At 44.0% G+C, this 25,063-nt stretch overlaps 1 protein-coding gene across 1 annotated transcript in view; it reads left to right on the forward strand.

The window, feature by feature from the left end:
- The window catches only part of MMP11 (matrix metallopeptidase 11), a 56,032-nt gene that overhangs the window by 9,636 nt on the left and 21,333 nt on the right, over positions 1 to 25,063 (forward strand). Inside the window, exon 2 of the mRNA XM_040420241.1 lies at positions 15,943 to 16,148. Coding sequence (XP_040276175.1) covers positions 15,943 to 16,148 — 206 coding nt within the window. The remainder of the gene's footprint in view (positions 1 to 15,942; positions 16,149 to 25,063) is intronic.

Raw genomic sequence — 25,063 nt, forward strand, 5'->3', positions numbered from 1 at the left:
ACTGACTGTAGTGTGCCCACTGCCAGTGCCCACCACTCATACCGGCTGGCACAGGACTTTGCATAAAAAAGGCATTTAATTTTTACACTTTAGTGTAATTTCAGCTGCTTGCCTGCTGCTAGTGTGTGTCAGGCCGACTTCAACTGACTGTAGTGTGCCCACTGCCAGTGCCCACCCCTGTCATCCCGTGTGGCACAGGACTTTGCTTAAAAAAAAGGCACTTCATTTTTACACTTTAATCTAAGGTTAGTTGCCTGCCAGTGTGTGTCAGGCCGACTTCAACTGACTGTAGTGTGCCCACTGCCAGTGCCCACCCCTGTCATCCCGAGTGGCACAGGACTTTTCTTAAAAAATAGGCACTTAATTTTTACACTTTAATCTAAGGTTAGTTGCCTGCCAGTGTGTGTCAGGCTGACTTCCACTGACTGTAGTGTGCCCACTGCCAGTGCCCACCACTCATACCGGCTGGCACAGGACTTTGCTTAAAAAAGGCATTTAATTTTTACACTTTAATGTAATTTCAGCTGCTTGCCTGCTGCTAGTGTGTGTCAGGCCGACTTCAACTGACTGTAGTGTGCCCACTGCCAGTGCCCACCCCTGTCATACCGAGTGGCACAGGACTTTGCTTAAAAAATAGGCACTTAATTTTTACACTTTAATCTAAGGTTAGTTGCCTGCCAGTGTGTGTCAGGCTGACTTCCACTGACTGTAGTGTGCCCACTGCCAGTGCCCACCACTCATACCGGCTGGCACAGGACTTTGCATAAAAAAGGCATTTAATTTTTACACTTTAGTGTAATTTCAGCTGCTTGCCTGCTGCTAGTGTGTGTCAGGCCGACTTCAACTGACTGTAGTGTGCCCACTGCCAGTGCCAACCACTGATACCGGGTGGCACAGTAGCTTGCCGATAAATAAGGCATTTAATTTTTAGACAGTAGTCTAAATTCAGTTGCTTGCCTGCTGCCAGTGTGTGTCAGGCCCGCTTCCACTGACTGTAGTGTGCCCACTGCCAGTGCCAACCACTGATACCGGGTGGCACAGTAGCTTGCCGATAAATAAGGCATTTAATTTTTAGACAGTAGTCTAAATTCAGTTGCTTGCCTGCTGCCAGTGTGTGTCAGGCCCTCTTCCACTGACTGTAGTGTGCCCACTGCCAGTGCCAACCACTCATACCGGGTGGCACAGTAGCTTGCCGATAAATAAGGCATTTAATTTTTACACTTTAGTGTAATTTCAGTTGCTTGCCTGCTGCCAGTGTGTGTCAGGCCCGCTTCTACTGACTGTAGTGTGCCCACTGCCAGTGCCAACCACTGATACCATCTCCCCGTTCGAAAAATCTATTCAATAAATGGCACCCAGATTGGGGACGTTAGAGGGATTAAACTGATGAGAATAGTACTACAGAAAATACCACTCATATCGGGTGTGACAGTAAATTGCACGGCGCAGACGCAGTCACCGTGGATAAAAACAAAGGGGAGGGAGCCAGCGTTTTTTTAACCATCTCCCCGTTCGAAAAATCAATTCAATTGACCTTTCGGGGACCCTTGGTGTTGTACGTGGCTGGGTGGAGGAAGAAACCTTCAATGACATCACCGGGACGTGGCTAGCTTGGTATCCAACCTTGTGCAAATGGGGAGTTTGCGGTTGTGCAAATGAACTGTTTGCGGTGCATTAAAAGGGGAGTTTGGTCTGTCAATGTCTGTGATGCGGGCGTAACCCTTACACTACCTGATCGATACAACATCATACCTGATCGTATACACACACTGGATGTTTTAAAGCACGTTATTCCAAACAATTTAGGAATGTTAGTTGATTTATGCCCTTTATGGATTAAAACCCGACTCTGCGTCCACTACGTAATTTTCCATGGGAGTTTTGCCATAGATCCCCCTCCGGCATGCCACAGTCCAGGTGTTAGACCCCTTGAAACAACTTTCTCATCACTATTGTGGCCAGAAAGAGTCCCTGTGGGTTTTAAAATTCGCCTGTCTATTGAAGTCTATGGCGGTTCGCCCGGTTCGCCAGTTCGCGAACATTTGCGGAAGTTCTCGTTCGCTGTTCGCGAACTGAAAATTTTATGTTCGCGACATCACTACATGTTATCTTCCAAGCTGCCAACTGGAAACACAGTGGCAGTTGGAGAAAGGTTCAAACCAAGTAAGAGACAGTGCGGGGGAGTCACAAATCAGTTGCAGCTTTTATGATAGTGTAGATGTGTTATTTGTTGTAGCACTTGGAGCCACATTATTATACATATTATGGACTTAATTCATACCTATAAGGTTCTATGTCTGACATATACAGTATATTTAACACATAAATTTAACATGTGGCTGCATACAGTGCAACACTCATTGACTCCCATAATGCACAGATTAGATTAGGCTAATCTAATTAGTTAAGAATCTGTCACTAGTTTTGACCATGCTAAACTGCTGCCAGCACTAGTTCAAAGCTGGGGGACAAACATATCTTTTCTCATCAGGATACACTGTGGATTGTATGGCACTCTGGCAGTATATGGGGTCTGTAAGGAGACAGTGTATTGTTTCCCATCTCAGAAGTTGTCTCGGAAAGTGGAAAATTTAGTGTGTAGCAGAGGTTTTCTAGCACGTTACAAAATGAATCCAGAACTTTAATGAAACTACAATTCACAAAAATTAGTTTTTAAACCACACTGAAGAAGTACACAGCCAATAATGATCAATTAAAGTGGGTAAGGCAATGGACTATTGTTCCCGCTAAGCTACGTTTGTGCAGCTTAATGGGAATGTGTCATCAGAAAATTACCTTTTGTTTAAATAATGTTTTTATGTTAAATGGAACCTGTCATCAGGATTGACATATAGAGCTGATTAAATCTTCTTACTGTGCATCCTCCAGTCATTCCTAAACTGCCTATGCTCAAAAGTATTGTATTCATGTAAAAAAAAAACAACTTTGAAAATGTCTATGACGTCATGACCAGGTACCTTATGGAGTCATCGGGGCATTGTTCTGCCTGAGGAAGTCATGAGTCATCTGCCCGCTTTCACACCTATCTTGTTGTGCCCTCTGCCTCTCCTGCACCGCCCCCGCAGCACCCGACAAGTGAAATCTCACACCAGCGCAGAAGACTTCCATGCACTGCTGCTATACAGGCATGCGCAGCGAGTGCCAAAGTGTATACACCTCTGCTCATTGCGCAGGAGGTGCATGAAAGTAGTTTGCACTGGTTCAAGATTCGGCTCGGCTGGCACTGATGTCAGGAAGCAAAGAGGTAGTGCGGGAGAGGATACTTTTTTTTTTTTTTTCCTTGAATACAATACTTTTCAGCATAGACAGTTAAGGTATGATTGGAGGATGCACAGAAAGAATATTTCATCAGTTCTATTCTCCTCAACTGGTTTGTCCTATTGACAAAGGTTTTAATTGCATCACTGCACATTTTGCTGTGGTCTTTAAAATGATTGTCCGGGATCAGAAAAATATGTCTGCTTTCTGTCAAAAACAGCACCACTCCTGTCCACAGGTTGTGTTTGGCATTGCAACTAAGCCCCATTCACTTCAAAGGAAATGAGCACTACTACCAGACACAACCCATGGACAGGTGTGCATGAAAGCAGACATATTTTTATAATCCTGGGAACTCCTTTAGGGTATGACCACAAAGCACAGTCATGCCATGGTTGCAACACAGCTGTTGTAAAATACTGCACGGGCACTACGTTACTACAGGCCCAGCAGGCTCTAATAAAACTAATAAAGAACGCTCTGTTTAGTGGTTCTGCATTGTTAATGGCCATGTGGAACCTTCAATACTACATTGCGTTAGCAATGCAGAACAACTAAACAGTGGCATCTTCATTAGTAATTAGAGCTCGCTAGACCCATATGGCTGCGCGGCACTCGACTTCAGTGCGGAGAGTGCCGTTTGGTCGTACCCTTATGAGCAATAGCATTTACTAAAACAGAGAAATCCTGTATTTTGGGACTTCAACTAAATCCACATTTTTAGTATATTGCAAACAACTTACATCAAAGGTATAGAAATGTATTTAGCTAGAACCCCAGATACTGGTAATCTATGTACATTAGGCATAATACTGCCAGGTCTGCTCTTAGGAGAAATAAGAAAATGGCATCAGGGGTGGACTGGACGCCCTACAGGAAAACTTCCCGGTGGGCTAATGCCCAGGGGACCGTCTGAACCTTCCTCATGCCAAGCAGCCAGGTAAGTAATGATCTGATGCTCCACTCCTGAATTCAGCAGGTATTTCTATCCTGAGGCAACTGGAGAAGGAGGACAGAACGTGGCAGCTAGCGTTTACCACCACAGAGGGGCAGCTTCTGGGGAGGTATTTTGTGCTGCTGGGGCAGTACTTTGTGCTGCACTGTTGTATTTGGCTCTGCTGGGGTGGTATTTTCTGCCGCAATATGGTATTGCTGGGCCCATCTACTTGTGTTGGTCCTGCCTTCTGTCAATTTGGACCCAACTACAACATTGGGGCCACTTTTAGTTTTTTCCAGGGCCACTTTACGTTCCCAGTCTACCCCTACATGGCACTTTGGATTTTAGTATTGTCTTATTAATTTGCAAACAGCAGGCTTCTGGAGATGGCATCCCCTCTCTAAAGTGGTAGGCATGTACACTGGGGAACAGACAGCTGCTTATCTGGCCGCGCTGAAGGATACTGTGTGATCTCTGTTGCGTGGAATGATTTATGTGACCTAAAGACGCAGAGGCCTAAAGAGCTAGGGGACAGTCTGCTAGTCATCCTGTCTAGCTTTTGTACATGTAAGGTTAATTAGCCCTTACCTGTCTCCAGATGACTTTGAATTTGAGTCACTGATATCTTCAGACACTAAGTCATGATGTCACAAGAGGAGGCAGAGTTAAGAGCTTAAAGTGTTTAATGGTCTGGATCCTGAGGCAAAATGAAAGCCTCTGGGTCAATAGTACAAGCACAGACTCTGTCCATAGTCAGCCTGTAAACTCCAGAGAATAGGAAGGAAAGTGAAGCGTGGCAGACCATTCATTCACAACGGGCAATATCCCTACAAAAAAGTGTTTGCCTTTCCGATGGAGAAACTCAACTAGTAACTGTGCAACTAAAGCAGCTCATATTACCAGGCAGATATGTGATTTCTACCTCAGCATTGAATGACCAGGGTCTGCGGTCACCATAACTGTTGTGGGGTCATTACTTGGCTATATTGTCTTCAAAAAAAGATTAATGGCATTCAATTGTGTAGAAAGTATGAAGGTTATTCTGGGTGGACATAGAGGTAGAGTGTGATTTCTAATAAACAGTTTATGTTGATAGATAGATAGATAGATAGATAGATAGATAGATAGATAGAGTCATAAAATTCGGGACCCATGCTCCTCTGTATGAATAGATTGACAGACACACATGTATGCTGCCGCTTTATTCAACTATATGGGACTGCCAGAGGTAGTGCTTGTACTCCGCTATCTCTAGCAGTGCCAGAGAGTGAAATGGACATGCATGCTGCCGTGTCCATCGCTACATTCAAACAGAGGAACATAGTCCCCTATTCTTGTGATTGGCGAGGGCTCCAGCAGTCTGACCACCACTGATTAGACACATCCCCTGTCCTATGAAAAGGTTTTTGTAACGGCCCTCAAAAATGTTTTCCAAGTAAGAACACACTAAGGCTACTTTCACACGAGCGTTCGGAGCGGATCCGTCTGATGTTTCATCAGACGGATCCGCTCCGATAATGCAGACGTTTGCATCCGTTCAGAACGGATCCGTCTGCATTATTACTTAGAAAATTTTCTAAGTCAGAAAGTAGCCTGAGCGGATCCGTTCAGACTTTACATTGAAAGTCAATGGGGGACGGATCCGCTTGAAGATTGAGCCATATGGTGTCATCTTCAAGCGGATCCGTCCCCATTGACTTCCATTATAAGTCTGGACGGATCCGCTCGCCTCCGCACGGCCAGGCGGACACTCGAACGCTGCAAGCAGCGTTCAGGTGTCCGCTCACTGAGCGGAGCGGAGGCTGAGCGCTGGCAGGCGGATGCATTCTCAGTGGATCCGCCTCCACTGAGAATGCATTGGGGCCAGACGGATGCGTTCGGGGCCGCTCGTGAGCCCCTTCAAACGGAGCGCACGAGCGGACACCCGAACGCTCGTGTGAAAGTAGCCTAATGGATGCAGTAAATAGATCTAGGATCTGAAGAGACTTCTTCCCTAAACTCCAGATCGCCCAGCTATCTACCGTGATCTGCAATACTTTGTGCTGGGCTCTATAGCTGCTAAGTTGTTTTAGGAAACTAAAGGTTCCAGGTTTGTGCACCTACAGCTCTATTCCAGCTCTCTGGGTCCCTGACTCCCTTTTGCAGTCATCCAGTTCCCAACTAGTAAACTTCAGGACAGATGGGATTGCATGACCCTTGGAGATATATCACCGTTGAGGCCAGTCATTGGCTGCGGCGAAACACATTAACCTGTTCATCCATAAGATTAAAGGATTGGGACTAGAAAACTGCAGAAGAAGAGAGCAAGGGACCCAGGAAGCTGAAATGAAGGAGCAGGTGAGTATTTTTTTATTTATTTTTAACAGACTGGGCTTGAAATTTTAAAATGTTCAATTTGCACACATGAGATTAAAGTTGTGTGAACCCACTGATTTCGGCAGGACCGGCCAACCATGTATTGTGTATGGGGGCCTTTAAGGTACCTGGCAACAACTTTTTTCCTGTCTTTTTCAGAACACATGCATGTTTATGGGAGTAGGGGAGTGTCAGAAAAGATGGCTGTCTCATGACTAAGATTCACAGCATTTGTTAACACTGTTGCCATTCATAATTTTCATTATATTCTATGAGATGTGACCCTTTGTGTTGATAGGCTGGTAACCTTTCAAGACTCGTTGCAGTCATTTATACTTTTTACAAGATTTGAAAATGTGTAATGGTGTAAAGCTTCATCCCATCACATGGCACTTGTCACCCTGTAGCCCCAGTCTTAGGATGAACCAATATGAGGGGAATGTACACCTTCACAAACAATTTTTTATTGCCCCAATTCATTACATGTAACATTTGCCCTTAGAATCTTCTTGTCCAAGACAATTTGTGAGTAAAAAAAAAAAAAAAAAAAGGAAGAATGAATAAAAAATAAATGTACAAAAAAAGTCTGCACTGAAAAACCATTGCAAACAGTCAGCATGAAAAATTCTCTTGGTTTTTCTCCTAATAGCCTTTTTATAAATATATAGCTACTGCGGTGGTACGCTGAGCCTCTCGTCTGCTTTTATACTGTAAGTATTTCAAATAGCAACTCTAAATATTATGGTTAGAAAGGATTAAAATGTTGAGGCATTCACAATGCACGCTTTGTTTTCTAATAGGAAGATATGCTGTTGAAGAGGTCTGGGGTCCAGTTAAAAGTATATTAGTTCATTGCAGGTCATTGTATTCCATAAAAATAAGAAACTTCACAGATTGGTTGCTTGTAACAATCTAGACTGTAAATAATATAGTGAATTATGTGTGTGTATATATATATATATATATATATATATCAAGAGTTCTTCACACGTGAGGGTCTGTCCCCACAGGTGAAGAGGCACCCACCTGCCTGTTAACTGACATCACACCTGGCCCGGCCCTGACCATCTGGGCCATGCGTCTCAGTTGCTGAAGGTCTCCCTATCTTTTTACGGCTTAAGCAAATTAACATGGTAGATCTGTTCCAGCTTTTGTGCCACCCTAGCTGGTGTACCTTGTAGTTCACATCTCCCTGCCACCTAGCCAGGAACTTACTGTCCACGGTCGGTACCAAAACCAAAACCCGATCACCCTGGTTAAAGATCCGGACCCGAGCCTGCCGATTATAGACCCGACTCTGGGCTCGCTGAGCTGCCTCCATATGCTCCCTAACAAGAGGCAACACTGTCTCTATCCGTTCTTGCATCTGGGTAACGTACTCAATAACACTTTTATACGGAGTGGGTTGTTGTTCCCACGCCTTTTTGGCTACATCCAAGAGACCGCGAGGGTGTCTGCCATATAGTAGTTCGAAAGGAGAGAACCCAGTAGAGGCCTGGAGTACCTCTAGCACTGCGAACATGAGATAGGGCAGAAGAAGGTCCCAGTCCTTCCCATCTTTAGCCACCACCCTTTTCAACATATTTTTTAATGTTTAGTTAAACATTTCTACCAGACCGTCCGTTTGCGGATGTTAAACTGACGTCCATAGCTGTTTTATGTGCAGCAACTTAGAGAGTTCCCTCATTACCTTGGACATAAAAGGGGTCCACTGATCGGTCAAAACCTCTTTAGGTAGTCCTAAATTAACTCCTTAGCTATGAGTTTGGCCAATGTATGTCCGGGTACCGAGTGGTGTAGTCTAGGATGACTAACATGTGTCGGTGCCCTCTGGCGGACTTCGGTATGGGGCCTATGAAATCCATAGCTAGTCTGTCAAACGGTACCTCGATAATCGGGAGAGGAACTAGGGGACTACGGAAATGTGGCTGGGGGCTAGTTATCTGTCAGGTTGGGTGTCACGGGTGAAGTTTGCAGGTAGCTGGAACTTATGAATAAACGAGCGACTGGCTTGATCCCAAACTAAGGAGCTTATAGGTGAGCCCTATAAAACCCTAAGAGCTCTCCCTGACTGCTATGCACATGCAAGGGTATCGATGGTAGACGATTGCATGCCCACGTACCTAAATCTGTGTGACACCTGTAAACCCTATAATAGTGAGGGGACACGACCACCGGCTCCCTGCACTTAATACGGAAGGAGTCAGGGTCACCTAGAATCAAGCCAGCAAGGAAACACAATAAAGTAAAGGACTTATCTGAGCAAACAGCAGAAGCAGCCTCCAGCAGTGAACAATTCATCCAGGAAGTAGTATAAACCGCAAAGTGAGGCAGTATGGAAGGGAATATAAAGGAAGACGATTAGTCTAAATAAGTGACACCTGGCAGAAGGAAAGGAGATGACAAAGTGAAACCAAAACAAAGAACATCATACAAGAGGTAGAGAAGAACGTCTGCCAGACCTTCTCACAGAACTGGCGGTGACAGTACCCATCCCTTTACGGGTGGACTCCGGACACTCAGAGCCCACCTTCTCAGGATGAGACCTATGGAAAGCCCTGATGAGACAAGTGGCCTTAATGTCCGCCACTGGGACCCACATCCTCTCCTCAGGACCATAACCCTCCCAATGAACGAGGTAATGAAGAGAACCGCGGATAATGCGAAAATCCACAATCCTAGAGACCTGAAATTCAACATTACCATCAACAATAATCGAGAGGAGGAGGCAAAGAGGAGGGTACAGTGGGTTGGACATAAGGTTTTAATAGGTACTTGTGAAAAACATTATAGATCTTCCAAGTCTGAGGAAGATCAAGACGGAAGGCAATGGGATTGATGACGGACAAGATATTGTAAGGCCCAATAAACTTAGGACCCAACTTCCAGGAGGGAACCTTCAGTTTGATATTCTTTGTAGACAACCACACCAGATCACCCACATTCAGGTCCAGACCAGGCACACGTCTCTTTTCCGCCACACGCTTTTATCTCTCACTCATCCTCTTCAGATTACCCTGAATCTTTTGCCAAATAAATGACAAAGACGAGGAAAATCTCTCCTCATCAGGTAAACAAGAAGACCCCTCTCCAGAGAATGTCCCTAACTGCGGATGAAACCCATATGCAGACCCATCGGTCTGACCATTCGACTGCGGGTGAAAAGCAGAAGAGAACGACAACTGAACCCCCAAGCGAGAACAGAAGGCCTTCCAGAATCTGGAAACAAATTGTGTGCCCCTATCAGAAACGATGTCTGAAGGAATGCCATGCAATTTAACAATATGATCAACAAACGCTTGCGCCAGCATCTTAGCATTGGGTAACCCAGGCCAGGAAAGGGAATGAAATGTGCCATTTTGCTAAAACGGTCCACTACCACCAGAATCACAGTCTTCCCCGAGGAACGAGGCAGGTCCGTAATGAAGTCCATGGACAGATGCGTCCAAGGACGGGAAGGAATGGGTAACAGGAGGAGAGAACCCGATGGACGTGAATGAGGGACCTTGGCACGAGCGCAGGTCTCGCAGGCTGCCACAAAACCCTCAACCATCTTACGAAGAGCCGGCCACCAGAATCTCCGAGCAATGAGATCCACTGTGGCTCTACTCCCCGGGTGCCCAGCAAGGACAGTATTGTGCTCCTTAAAAACCTTGTGTCGTAAAGCGATAGGCACAAACAACCTCCCAGGAGGACAAAGATCAGGAGCCTCTGCCTGGGCTGCCTGAACCTCTGCCTCCAAATCAGGATAAAGAGCAGAGACGACCACCCCTTCAGCCAAAATGGGACCCGGGTCTTCAAAGTTCCCCCCTACCGGAAAACAACGTGACAGGGCATCCGCCTTCACATTTTTAACCCCAGGGCGGAACGTAACAACAAAATTAAACCTAGAAAAGAACAAAGACCATCTGGCCTGTCTCGGGTTCAGACGCTTGGCCGATTCCAAGTAGGCCAGATTCTTATGGTCGGTAAACACAGTAATAGGGTGTCTGGCTCCCTCTAACCAATGGCGCCATTCCTCAAAAGCTAATTTGATGGCCAACAACTCCCTATCTCCCACATCGTAATTTCTCTCTGCAGAGGATAGTTTCCTTGAGAAAAAGGCACACAGTCGCCATTTGGCAGGAGAGGGACCCTGAGATAAGACCGCACCCACACCCACCTCAGAAGCATCCACCTCAACAATAAAAGGTAGAGAGACATCAGGTTGTACCAAAATGGAAGCGGAAGCAAAACTCTCTTTAATACTAGAAAAGGCTTTAAGCGCATCTACCGACCACGAGGAAAAATCCACCCCTTTTTAGTCATATCAGTGAGTGGCTTAACAACAGAGGAATAATTCAAAATTAACTTTCTGTAATAATTGGCAAAACCCAAAAACCGCATCAGCGCCTTCTGATTCTCAGGAAGCTCCCAATCAAGCACAGTGCGGACCTTCTCAGGGTCCATCCGAAAACCAGAAGCGGTGAGAAGAAAACCAAGAAATTTGATCTCTGGAACCGCAAATACACATTTTTCCAGTTTAGCGTACAATTTATTCTCCCGCAGAAATAGCAAGATCTGACATAGGTGGTCCCGATGAGTCTTGAAATCAGGAGATAAAAATCAAAATGTAATCTAGATACACCAGTACAAATTTCCCCATTAAATGATAAAAAATGCTGTTCACAAAATGTTGGAAGACGGCCGGAGCATTCATCAAACCAAAGGGCATAACCAAATTCTCGAAATGACCCTCAGGGGTATTGAAGGCCGTCTTCCATTCGTCCCCTTCCCTGACTAGGTTGTATGCCCCTCTTAAATCCAACTTAGAAAAAACTTTAGCCCCAACAATCTGGTTTAACAGGTCTGGGATCAGAGGAAGCGGATATGGGTCACGAATCGTGATACGGTTCAGCTCCCTGAAATCCACACAAGGTCTTAAAGAAGCATCTTTTTTCTTAAAAAAAAAAAACTGCGGCAACAGGTGACTTCGAGGGTCAGATGTGTCCCTTTCTCAGGCTCTCAGAGATATAAGTACGCATAGCGACCCTTTCAGGTTGGGAGAGATTGTAGAGTCGTGATTTTGGCAGCTTGGCGCCTGGGATGAGATTAATAGGGCAGTCGTACTCCCGGTGAGGGGGCAACTCCTGGACACCACTCTCGGAAAACACATCCGAAAATTCAGAGAGAAAAGATGGCACAGTCTTGGTAGAAACCTCTGAAAGAGATGCCGTGAAGCAATTCTCTCTGCAAAACTCACTCCAACCATTTATTTGCCTTGCTTGCCAATCAATGGTGGGGTTATGTTTAGTGAACCAGGGTAGCCCCAACACTAGAGGAGTAGGTAATCCGCTTAAGACGAAACATGACATATCCTCAACATGAGCGTCACCCACAGTCAAACGGATATTGTGAACTATGCCCTTTAACGATCTTTGAGAAAGTGGAGCGGAATCGATAGCAAAAACAGGTATATCCTTTTCCAAAGTGCATACCTGGAAACCATGCATTGTTGCAAATTGATTATCAATGAGATTGACAGCTGCTTCACTATCTACAAAAATCTCACAAACAATGTTCTTGCTGTTTAACGCCACCCTGGCAGGTAGGAGAAAACGGGAACTACAAACAAACGGCAAACCTTCAATTTCCACATCAACCTTGCCAATAATTTTTAGAGGTTTTAGAGTTTTTTTTTTTTTTTTATTACCCTCAGAAAACTTCATGAATCTCCTAGAGGGCAAACATTAGCTAAATGATTTATACCCCCCACAACAGAAACAAACCCTCCTCTGAGAGCTGAATCCTCTACTATCAGAGGCAAGAAAACCCAGCTGCATGGCCTCCTCCTCAGAGGGGATTGAGACAGACTGAGACCCCTGCGCACTGAATGAGACAACCCCACTGTCCTTGGGCTGAATATGACAGGAAAGAGTAGTCTCCTCTCTCTCTCTAAGACGCCTGTCAATACGAACAGCTAGAGACATGGCTGACTCTAACGACGCTGGTCTCTCATGAAAAGCGAATGCATCTTTCAATCTTTCCGAAAGACCATGGCAAAATTGACTTCGGAGTGCAGCATCATTCCAACCAGTATCAGCTGACCATCTCCGAAATTCAGAACAATATATCTCTGCGGAGTGTTTACCCTGGCATAAAAAACGCAGTTTAGATTCAGCCAGAGCAATACGATCCAGGTCATCATATATCTGCCCCAGGGCTACAAAAAATTCATCCACTGATCGGAGAGGCCGTGAGCGTTATCCCTGAGTAGCGAGATGATGATCCCCACCCTCTGCTCCTCATCACCAGAGGAATAGGGAAGTAGGCGAAAATGGAGTTTGCAAGCCTCTCTAAAGCAAACAAAATTCTCACTACCCCCGGAGAACGTATCCAGAAGCGAGATCTTAGGCTCGGAAACAAACTCCATGAACGCCAGCAGAACCGGTCACCTGAAACCGGATCCATGAAACCGGTCAATCAAGGCTGAAACCGGATCCATGCTTAAGACGGTTATGGCAGTTTATAATGTCACGGGTGAAGTTTGCAGATAGCTGGAACTTATGAATAAACGAGCGACTGGCTTGATCCCAAACTAAGGAACTTATAGGTGAGCCCTATAAAACCCTAAGAGCTCTCCCTGACTGCTATGCACATGCAAGGGTCTCAATGGTAGACGATTGCATGCCCACGTACCTAAGTCTGTGTGACACCTGAAAACCCTATAATCGTGAGGGGACACGACCACCGGCTCCCTGCACTTAATACGGACGGAGTCAGGGTCACCTAGAATCAAGCCAGCAAGGAAACACAATAAAGTAAAGGACTTATCTGAGCAAACAGCAGACGCAGCCTCCAGCAGTGAACACTTCATCCAGGAAGTAGTATAAACTTCAAAGTGAGGCAGTATGGGAGGGAATATAAAGGAAGATGATTAGTCTAAATAAGTGACACCTGGCAGAAGGAAAGGAGATGACAAAGTGAAACCAAAACAAAGAACATCATACAAGAGGTAGAGAAGAACGTCTGCCAGACCTTCTCACAGAACTGGTGGTGACAATGGGTCTCAGCTCTCCAGCCCAGCACAGGCCTCAGATCCCAGCACACAGACATGGCTTCTGAGCCCAGCTGCCTATTTAAGGACAGCCAGGTGCTTTCAAAACCCAGACTGGCACTTAAAATACGGTCCGGTATTTTACCTCACCTGGCTGTAAATCAGCCCAGCAGCACATGCTGGGAGGAAAATACCAGTTTTCCCAGACCAAACCTCTCACTGTGTCATAATGGGTACAGGAAAGGCCTCCTGAATGTCATCTGCAACCCTATCTTTGTTTCAGATACCTCAGAGAGAAGTAGCTGGATCTTTACATTGTGAGAGCCATATTGCACCAATCATTTCCAGATAGGTGCTATCTGCAACTTATATTTTATTATGGTTTGCAATGGAACGCAATGTTACTTGGTGATGACAGCATATGCCATCATGGAGCATAGATCATGTAATTCTAGCTTTACGGTGGTCATACCACTTCACTAGTACAACTTATATAAAATGGTATACCATATAGTCATACACCTAAACTACCTCATTGAGGTAGTTTAGGTGTATGACTATATAGTCAACCCTGACTGATTGTATTTTTGTATATGTCTGTACCACGTTATTATTGTTTTTTTCTTTTCTTTCTTTTTGCATCCAGTCGATATATATATATGTATATCCATTAGTGTTTTACATCCTCGCCTTATTTCTTGGTAAACTAGGAATATCCCTGCTGTACCCCCATAGGGACCTGTGAGGGGTAGAAGTCTAGGTACGTGGACAGGGGGCCTCCACCATCAGGAGCTCTCCCTGGGCTGAGGTTATAGGACAGGGGTAGCTATAGGGACAAATATCCCCATACCCCAGGTTACCAAGTATACTGGATGCAATTATAGGATACACTATTCTGTTTTCATATTATTTGCGTTATAACAAGTGGACCCAAGTGGGATCCTTTTTAAGGTATACCAATAAAATTATTGTTTTAGGGGTTACTCTATATGCTGGAATTGTTTACAACTATTTACCCCATTATATATCCATGTATATTGATATTGCTGGAATTTTATATAAAATGGCATGCCTAATAATCATCACATTATCCAGTAATGTGTGTATCTGCTTACTATTGTGTGAAAATTACAATGAAATTTCTTTGAGAAAACCATCCAATACTTCATTGAAATGTCTTCTTGAATGGTGGCTCTCTTAAAGAAGATGGACAGTATGCATAGTATATCATGGCACAGAAAATCTGGTCTGGATAAAGAATAAGGTGGTTCTCGGAGAGGTGTTTTTTTAAAAGGTTTTCCTGTGTATGTTAGTCTTTATTTTCTGGGTCATCTGTAGACACTGTAAACCTGGACGCACTTGTTACAGAAATCTCAGCCTAAAAGCTTATACCTAAAGTTAATGGAAAATAAAAATTATATCAATGGTTTGAATGCAGGAAATGCTGATGTTCTCTATTTTATCAGTATATTTTATAAAGGGGTTGTCTCACTTCAGCAAATGGCACATTTATCATGTAGGCAATGTTAAAGGGGTTAATCCTCATTCACACGTTCGTGTCAATGCTCAAATCCGTGAGCAGGTGGTCAGTGATGCATCCTTGAAGCTGTCCGTGAAGGATCTGTGTTGGGTCCATGTGTCCGTTTTTTGCTGTCCGTGTTTCACTGACATTGAACAGCTAAAAAATAATTTTAAAAGAATCTCTTCTTAATGATCCGTGAAAGACGGATGCAGCACGGTTGGTATCTGTGGTTTTCACGGACCCATAGACTATAATGGGTGTGATGGATCCATGAACACGGACAAAATAGACCATGCATCCGTGCTAAAAACACTAATCCACGGACCGTGCTAAAACACTGATGTGTGAATACACACATTAAAATGACTGGGGACGTGTGCTGTCCGTGGAGAACACGTACAGCACACGTCCGTAAAACACTGACGTGTGAATTAGGCTTTATCCAGGAATGGATAATGATGACTTATCCTCAGGATAGGTCATCATTATCACATCAGCTGTTTCAGAGAGCCGCCATGCTCACCGGACCTCTGGTGAGCGCAGGCGGTTCCTGACAGCTTTCCAAGCACAGCGCCGTACATTGTATGCGGCTGTGCTTGGTAATGCAGCTTAGCTCCATTTACTTCAATGGGTCTGTGATGCAACTAGGCCATGTGATCCATGTACAGTGACGTCACATGGCCTAGAAAGAGGCCGTGGCGCACATGTAGCACTGTCCTCATCAAACAGCTGATCAGTGGGGGTCCTGGGTGTTGGACCCACGCCTATCTGATATTGTTGACCTATCGTGAAGATTATATCTTTTATCTACAGGAGCAGGTTGATCCCTCCTTGAAGTCACGCTTATGGATGCAACAGCCTCATTCAAAGGGAATTCTTGGACCTCATAATTCTTGGAACCCTCCTCGCTGTGGAGTACCTGATATTCCTGTGCCTGCAGACACTTTAAATGGTCGCAATAGACAGAAACGGTTTGTGCTCTCTGGAGGGCGATGGGACAAGACGAACCTTACATACAAGTAAGATCACACTTAATATAATAACTAGTATATAAATTTACAAAAGAGATGTTGTACTGGCGAGATAAGTTTTTCATTGGTTCAAGCCTACTGTGAAAATCAGGGAGTGAATGGAAGGAGTGGAAAAAGGTAGGGTCCATAAAAGATCATCTAAATTAAACTTTAGTCATGTTATAATCAAAATTTTGAAAAGAGCTGTGCCTTTCCAAATACACTGTGTGCCTGATCACTGCTTTCATTTTCAAGTCTACTTTAAAAATATAAATGCTGAAATCTGATTAGGTGCTATATTAAGAAGGGTAGATTAAGGTGTGAGATGAACATTGATGGCAATGACATGCTGAGGTGCAGTGAAGCAACAAAGAGGAGCATCAACACCTGTGCGCTAAAAAACTGGCATTAAAAAGTTGCAAAGATTGGCACATGCCATGCTTGCACAAAACTGTGCAACTTTTGGGGGAATGAGATCCCCATTAATCAGTCTTCCAAAAAGTAGGCAGAATAGGGTGGTGAATGAGAAGAGTGGGGGCAGCTATAGACAGCATAGCACATTTATTAGAATCTATGCTAGGAAACGGGTGTAGATCACACCAGAAAGCTTTACCATCTCCCTTGGTGGCATGGATTTCTGTTCTGATGCAAGGACCTGAACCTGTTAATAATTGTGGCACATCTAATGTTGGCGGGGGATAGCTTAAGACCCCAAATGACCTGCATAGTGGAGTGGTCCCACAGGGATGCAAGACAGTCTTCTCAATGAGAGATATAGTTTTACACAACTAATGTACATGTTGACACTGCTCTACTAACTGATTGGAGGGGTGGATCTGCCTCCAGATTTGATGCCTGGTAATCTTTCTGATGCAGGGGGATATCATGGTTGCAGCTTGCACTGCCATTTAGCTCTGGGTCCACACAGAGCCGTCCCACACAGTTTTCAGACAGGCTCCTACCTCCTTCTGCCTCTCAAACATTCACACTTCCTCTTCCTGCAGTCTCAGCCAGGTGAGGAGGCACATTGTCCTCCTGACTCAATAGTGGTGCTTCCCCAGCACAACTTAATTTGTTTCACAGAGGCACTTAATCACTAACCGGTATATGCCCTTCTCCAGATGATGGAAAGGGCAGCCCTTTCTAAATACTAATTGCTCTGCCTACACAAGCAATGTGGCATCCCTACATCAACGTGTTTCTACACTTCTAGACTCCTTCTACTGCTTCACAACAGTCTTGGCACCTCGGGCCACACGTCCCTGCACTGATCTTGGGTTGGGCAAATTACACTGATGAGCAAAAGAGTAATGATATTTTGATATCTCCATATCTCACCATCCACTGCAGCTTCCAACGTGAGACTACCATCATTTTATAGACAATCATCTTGGCTATTTCATACATAAGTTGGACTTGCAACTATTTAGCATATGATTATTTATGCAGATTTTTGTCATTTAACTGCATTGTTACTGTTTTGCTCCTAAAATTCAAAATTTTTATTATTTTGTAAATCCACCTTTGGCTTTCAACACTGCCTGAATCCTTCTGGGCATGCTCTCGATCAGATTCAAGCATCTCTCAACTGAAATATGTTCCCAGGTCTCTTCTACACGTTCCCAATGTTGGTGCATACTGGTCGACTTACTTGGCTATGAATACAGCTTTTCCTTCAACTCTACCCACAAGTGTTCAATTGGGTTGAGGTCTGGGGACTGTGGGGGCCAATCGAGCACCTCTACTTAATTATCATTGAACCATTTCTTTGCGAATATCGACGTATGCTTCAGGTTGTTGTCCTTCTGGAACACTATGTCGTCTTTTTCATACCCATAGTACTTGAGTGTACGAAGTAACTCATCTTGTAGGATACGCACCTATAGCTCAGCACTGAGACCACCACCCATCCTGGTCAAGTATCCAACGTCTTTGGCTGTGAAAACAACCCCATATCATCAGGCTTCCTCCACCGAACTTGACAGTTACTTCTTTCTTCTTGTTTCTTCCAGACCCAGAGCCCAGTCTATTGACTTTCATCTCATCACTCCAAATCACCCGCTTCCAATCTTCTACTGTCCACTGTTTGTACTTTTTTGCAAACTTGAGCCGACGCTTCTTACGACAACATTGAAGTCGAGGCTTCTTCACCTCTTTTTTTTTTGGGCCACCTTTCCAGACTTGTGTAATGCATGTCGCATGGTGCTTGCATGGACTTGTTGACTCTGAAATTTTGCCTGGACGTCCATCTCTTGGCTTTGGAATGGATGGACGGACTTCATTTCGTATTCTTCCAACTGTCATGGCACTCACATGATGCAGTTTGGCAATCTTCTTGGCTGAGATAACGCTATCAATGAGCTGGATGATGCTGTTTCTCTTTTCTTGGGAAATCTTCTTCATGGCTACTGCTGGATTAAAACCAGTGACCTTTCGCTTGGGAATCAACCTAATAACACACTGAGATATTAGGGAATGTGAGAACAGGTCTTAATTTGTAGTATTCAAGAAGACAAACATTGTTCCACCACCAGGATCAAAACAGTAACAATGTAGTTACATGACAAAAATCTGCATAACTAATTATATGTTATATACAGTAGTTGCAAGTCCAATGTATGTATGCGATAGCCAAGATTATTGTCTATAAAATTATGGTAATCTCGCATTCGAAGCTGTAGTGGATGGTGAGATATGGAGCCTGAAAGTCAAAAGTTCCAAACATTTTTACCCTTTTGCTTGTCAGTGTACATCTAATTCAAGAGAGCCACAAAACCTGTACAATAAGAATAGGAATAGTAGTAAAAAACACACACCAAAACCATAAAAGATATGAACTATATATTTTCATACATTTTAATGTCAATGGACTGTGTTGCAAGCTGAAAAAACAAGTTAGGCACAGTTCAAAATATGGCAGCCTTTCATTTTAAAGGGCAGTCTTTAAAGGAACAATTGAACATATAGTAATAGTTCCTGAACAGGGATGGATTGGGAACTTAAAGTGCCTCTGGTTGTAGATGAGTCTAAATTGACAGAAGACGAGACAACACAAGTAGGCAGGGCCAACACAAGTAAGCAGGGACCACAGAGATAGGTGGGGCTAGCAATACCATAAGGCAGCACTGCCCTATCACCATACTGAGGACGGTGATACAGTTGAATTCAGGAGGGCACCTGTGGCTACTGGCCAGGTACCTGATGATCCTAGCATTAATTAATGTTGAAAGCATCAGATCGTTATGTATTCAATATGTGAGAGAGAATCTAAATCGCACATCCTCATACTATGCTTTTGATATAATAACTGTTTTAATTATCAGCATAATAAAACATGGCTATTCAGCACTATTATTAATAAATATAACCTTATGCTATGCACTAAAAGGAGGCATTAATATACAGTTTGATCAAAGAGCATAGGCCCACTTACCACGACAAGGTTGCCTCTTCAAGTGGGGACCTACTCTAACTTTGGCGCGGCACTGTGCAGCGACCATCGCGCCCCCGCACAGCACCAGCAGGCAACGGGACCCAGCAGCCACACAGCACCCTCAGATCGTTATGTGCCTGGCCAGCGACCACAAGAAGGGCTCGGGTGGCCCCATGGGCATAGGCCCACTGGAAAATTTGTATGGCCAGACCACCCCTGTCCCCAAACTTGTCCAGGAGGGGGGGGGGGGTGTCACTCCACCGTCTTACACTATGTGAAATATTTTCCATACTTGTGTACACTAGTCCTCATACAGTAAGCCCTGTGGGTTTCAGTTCCACACAAAGTTCAAGATATGTTTGCTATTATTTAATACCTACCTCCCAACATTTGAATGCCAAATTGCAGGAGGCTGGGGCTACAAGTGCCCGACAGTATGTCTCATGAAAACCACGGGACCCAAAACATTAGTGTGACTTGTCTACAACTTGATGTCCCACAACAATTTTATTTTTATTTTTTTAACATTGATAATATGCATATTGTGTTTTGATTTATTATTGTATTCATTTATATTGTTTTTTTATTGATATTGTATATGCCATAGGTAGACACCTATTTTACCTACAATAATAAATAGTGTCCTTTTTCCATATATGAGTGCCAATCCCATATTTAAATATTAACTAGACCAAGCTTTGAGGGGTGTCTCAATTTTCGGATTAGAGCACCTACCCTGAGAGGACAGAGGTGAGCGGATCTCTTTCCCATTTTTTCTGACTATTTTAGAGCTGTGATTGTGAAAACAGAAAAGAGCCGATTGAAACTTGCATTGTGGTCTATGATGGCAAAGGCACTAGCACATACAGTGTATTTGCCTACAGGAGGCTGAGTGATGTGCCTGGTCACATGTCTCTCCATCAATAGCTCTCTTATGGACAGGACCTCTGGGTGGATAGCACAAAAGGCTTGGTGAACAAGAGGACATACCTTATGAAATATAGAAAATGGCACAGAATTTCAACAAAGGCTGGATTAGTAAGTACCATACATTTATCTTACATACAGTGGATATAAAAAGTGTACACACCCCTGTTAAAATGTCAGGTTTCTATGCTGTAAAAAATGAGAGAAAGATAAATCATTTCAGAACTTTTTCCACCTTTAATATGGCCTATAAACTGTACCACTCAACTGAAATCTTTTAGGTAGAGGAAAGAAAACAAAAAAAAAAAATAATGTGGTTGCATAAGTGTGCACACCCTCATAACTGGGGATGTAGCTGTGTTCAGAATTAAGCAATCACATTCAAAATCATGTTAAATAGGAGTCCGCATACACCTGCCATCATTTAAAGTGCCTCTGATTAACCTCAAATAAAGTTCAGCTGCTCTAGTTGGTCTTTCCTGAAATTTTCTTAGTCGCATCCCACAGCAAAAGCCATGGTCCACAGAGAGCTTCCAAAGCACCAGAGGGATCTCATTGTTAAAAGGTATCAGTCAGGAGAAGGGTACAAAAGAATTTCCAAGGCATTAGATATACCATGGAACACAGTGAAGACAGTTATCATCAAGTGGGGAAAATATGGCACAACAGTGACATTACCAAGAACTGGACATCCCTCCAAAATTGATGAAAAGACGAGAAGAGAACTGGTCTGGGAGGCTACCAAGAGGCCTACAGCAACATTAAAGGAGCTGCAGGAATATATGGCAAGTACTGGCTGTGTGGTACATGTGACAACAATCTCCCGTATTCTTCATATGTCTGGGCTATGGGGTAGAGTAGCAAAGCGAAAGCCTTTTCTTACGAAGAAAAACATTCAAGCCAGGCTACATTTTGCAAAAACACATCTGAAGTCTCCCAAAAGCATGTGGGAAAAGGCATTATGGTCTGATGAAACCAAGGTTGAACTTTTTGGCCATAATTCCAAAAGATATGTTTGGCGCAAAAACAACAATGCACATCACCAAAAGAACACCATGCCCACAGTGAAGCATGGTGGTGGCAGCTTCGTGCTTTGGGGCTGTTTTTTTTCTTTAGCTGGAACTGGGGCCTTACTTAAGCTAGAGGAAATTATGAACAGTTCCAAATACCAGTCAATATTGGCACAAAACCTTCAGGCTTCTTCTAGAAAGCTGAACATGAAGAGGAACTTTATCTTTCAGCATGACAACGACCCAAAGCATACATCCAAATCAACAAAGGAATGGCTTCACCAGAAGAAGATTAACGTTTTGGAATGGCCCAGCCAGAGCCAAGACCTGAATCAGATTGAAAATCTGTGGGGTGATCTGTAGAGGGCTTTGCACAGGAGATGCCCTCGCTATCTGACAGATTTGGAGTGTTTTTGCAAAGAAAAGTGGGCAAATCTTGCCAAGTCAAAATGTGCCATGCTGATAGACTCATACCAAAAAAGACTGAGTGCTGTAATAAAATCAAAAGGTGCTTCAACAAAGTATTAGTTTAAGGGTGTGCACACTTATGCAACCATATTATTTTATTTTTATATTTTTTCTTCCCTCTACCTAAAAGATTTCAGTTTGCTTTTTTGATTAAGTTGTACAGTTTATAGGTCACATTAAAGGTGGAAAAAGTCCTGAAATTATTTATCTTTGTCTCATTTTTTTTACATTACAGAAACCTGACATTTTAACAGGGGTGTGTAGACTTTTTATATCGACTGTACAGTTTGGTCAACAGTAATCAGAAAGTGGCCAATCCCGTCAAGCCCTGCTCCCTATACATCCAGGAATGTCATACAAAGCTACATAGTGTACATTTTTTAAATGTCTGCCATTATAAAGTCTTGTACATGGAACTGATGATGGATATGGTGGATGTATTTATGTATTATATGTCCAGAGAATGAACACCCCCTCCTAAACTGGATAGATATCATAGCTGAGAGTCTGCCACATCTGTATCCAGGGCTTTGTAGTACATAGAACGGGAAGATCTGCTTTAGGCTTTGTTTGAATTTTGTTTTGTGGTTTCTCTTTATAACATAAACCATGACTCATTCAGGGAACCACCACAGAATGGATACCATTGGCACCGGATTCCTTTTGATTACAATGTGGTCTATTAGGTTTATTTTATTTCACCTTCATAGCGCTGACATATTTCGTAGCACTCTACAAAGATTATCATCACACTGTCCCCAGTGGGGTTCACAATCCAAGTGCCCTATCGGTATGTCTTGTGAGGGAAGAAACCAGAGTACCCGGAGGAAACCCACGCAAACACAGGGAGAACATACAAACTCCAAGCAGATGTCCTCGGTCGGATTCAAGCCTAGGACCCCACTGCTGCAAGGCACGAGTGCTGCATATAGCACTATTTCTGCTGTCAAATAGGACAGAATCTGCAACGGAGGCTCCGAACAGAGCTTCCAAAGCTAATGTTATTCTAGCCTCACTTGTGTATTATATTTTGTTCACAGAGGATTGCCTAGTGTGGTTACATCTAGGTGCAGCAATGGTCAGTCATGATAAGTATTGGGCCTCCACAGCTTTTGATGGAACTGTCTGATCTCACCTCGCTTCTTATAGTGTTTTACACAGCGGATGTATGTGGAGAGAGAGAGGAAGCATCCAAGATGGCAGTACACATGGGTATAAATAGAAGCGAAGCAAACACAAGGTAGTTTACAAGGGGAGAATCCCATAGGCTGTGTACAAGTGTAGAGAGAAAGCAGAGTACTCAGGGAAACTCTGCAGTGGGAATCACATTCTCCTCGGCATCAGCGGTTGTCAGTAAAAGTGGGAGCAAATTCCTTATGACCTGCAGAAGGGGAAATCAGTTTGGGAATTAAATGGGTTATCCAATTTCAAGAAAACCCCCCCCCCCCCATGTGCCGGCCCTCACCGGTAATATACTTACCCCGCTCCCCGCGCCGCTCCTGGTCCCCGCATCGCCGCTGCTGCTTCTCCCTGCACACGGATGAAAACATCCGGTGTCGGGGGGGGGAGCAGCCAATGGCAGGCGGGGACGGGGATGAGCTTCCCTAGCATAGCGGGTGACTTTAGGGAGGCTCGCCTCCGTCTCCACCTGCCATTGGCTGCTCCTCCCTTACACCAGATATTTTCATCCGTGTAGAGGGAGAAACAGCAGCGGTGATGCGGCGCTAGGAGCGGGCGTAACACCACAGAGTGGTACCACTACTGCATCCTGCTACTGTCTTTATTGGGATAACACAATGTCATCTATGTATTCTGTTCCAGGTTCACCACAATGTGCATCTATAATTTTGTTATGTAACTATTTATTACATGTAATGCGCCTGGTTCACCAGCAGGTGGCAGCAAATATGGCAGAGCTATCCTTAGATAGAATGGAACTCACCATTCCATTCTCCTCCCTTTGGGCAGAAGTGGGCCAGTCTTGCTTGCTACCAGAAGGAAGTGTGGCAGTTCTAGATTATACCGGTTCAGACTCCATGTTGGAGCTGACAGGAGACTAACCTATTCCTTGGCTGAAACTAAGTCAGACTAAAGAGTGGAGTGCAGCATAAAGAAGGAATCAAAGTTAGTAAGCTAGCCTGTCAGTACAACAGAGAAAGAGATAAAGCAGAGTTGAGTTTGCCTGCCAGTTCATGCTAAAGCCTGCTGGAACCAAGACAAAGCCTGAAAACTTTTATTCAAGTAAAGCTGTAATTGCACTTCATCTCAAGGTCTGGACTCAAGTCATTTTTTCAAATCCCTCAATTATTCCGCCTATTTATTGCTTCGGAGCCAAAGCCTGGGGTCCGGCTGTATCCAGATAGGAGCACCGTGACACACATAGAGAGAAATTTAGGCCGCACTAAACCACTCGGCATTCCTACTAAACGCGATATAGAGGGCCCTGGGTGGAGGCGGCCCGTTGCATGAGGAGTGGGGTAAGTATATTACCGGTGAGGGGCACGGCACATGTGGGGGGGTTTTCTTGAAATTGGATAGCCCCTTTAAGCTATGCTGATACATTAGACCTAGTGAGGGCAACAGCATCCTAGACATACAGACCATACATCCAGTATGTATTACTGAGAGGGACATGTCCACATGAGAAAAGTCTGAAACTAGGGGCAGTGTTGAAAATTGAATATTGGGACTCTGTAAATGAATGAAGCAATGAATGAAACTTATGTATTGTTTCCATGTCAAAGGTGTCCAAAGCCTTGAAACAAAGTAGATATAAAGATCTTATGCATTTGTTTGTTTTTTAATCAAGATTTATTGCCAATGAAGCATTTATGGCCCAGCTGGGACATCAGCTTTGGCAACCTACAAGTGTGTAGGATCTACAGAACCTGTATACCCCCATGTGCAACCTTACCTCATCTTGTATAAAGGCTAGAGGAGGCCAACAGTGTACTAGAGCCTTCTTTCAATTGTACAGTTTTCCTCAATAAGTGTATCCTTTTTCTCTAACCGTAATATCTTACATACATACAACTCCTTCTTGGTGCTTTATATTTTTTTGTCAATAAGTGTACATAGCTAAAACT

The sequence above is a fragment of the Bufo bufo genome, chromosome 2 (genome assembly GCF_905171765.1).
Source record: "Bufo bufo chromosome 2, aBufBuf1.1, whole genome shotgun sequence".
NCBI classification, from domain to species: Eukaryota; Metazoa; Chordata; class Amphibia; order Anura; family Bufonidae; genus Bufo; species Bufo bufo.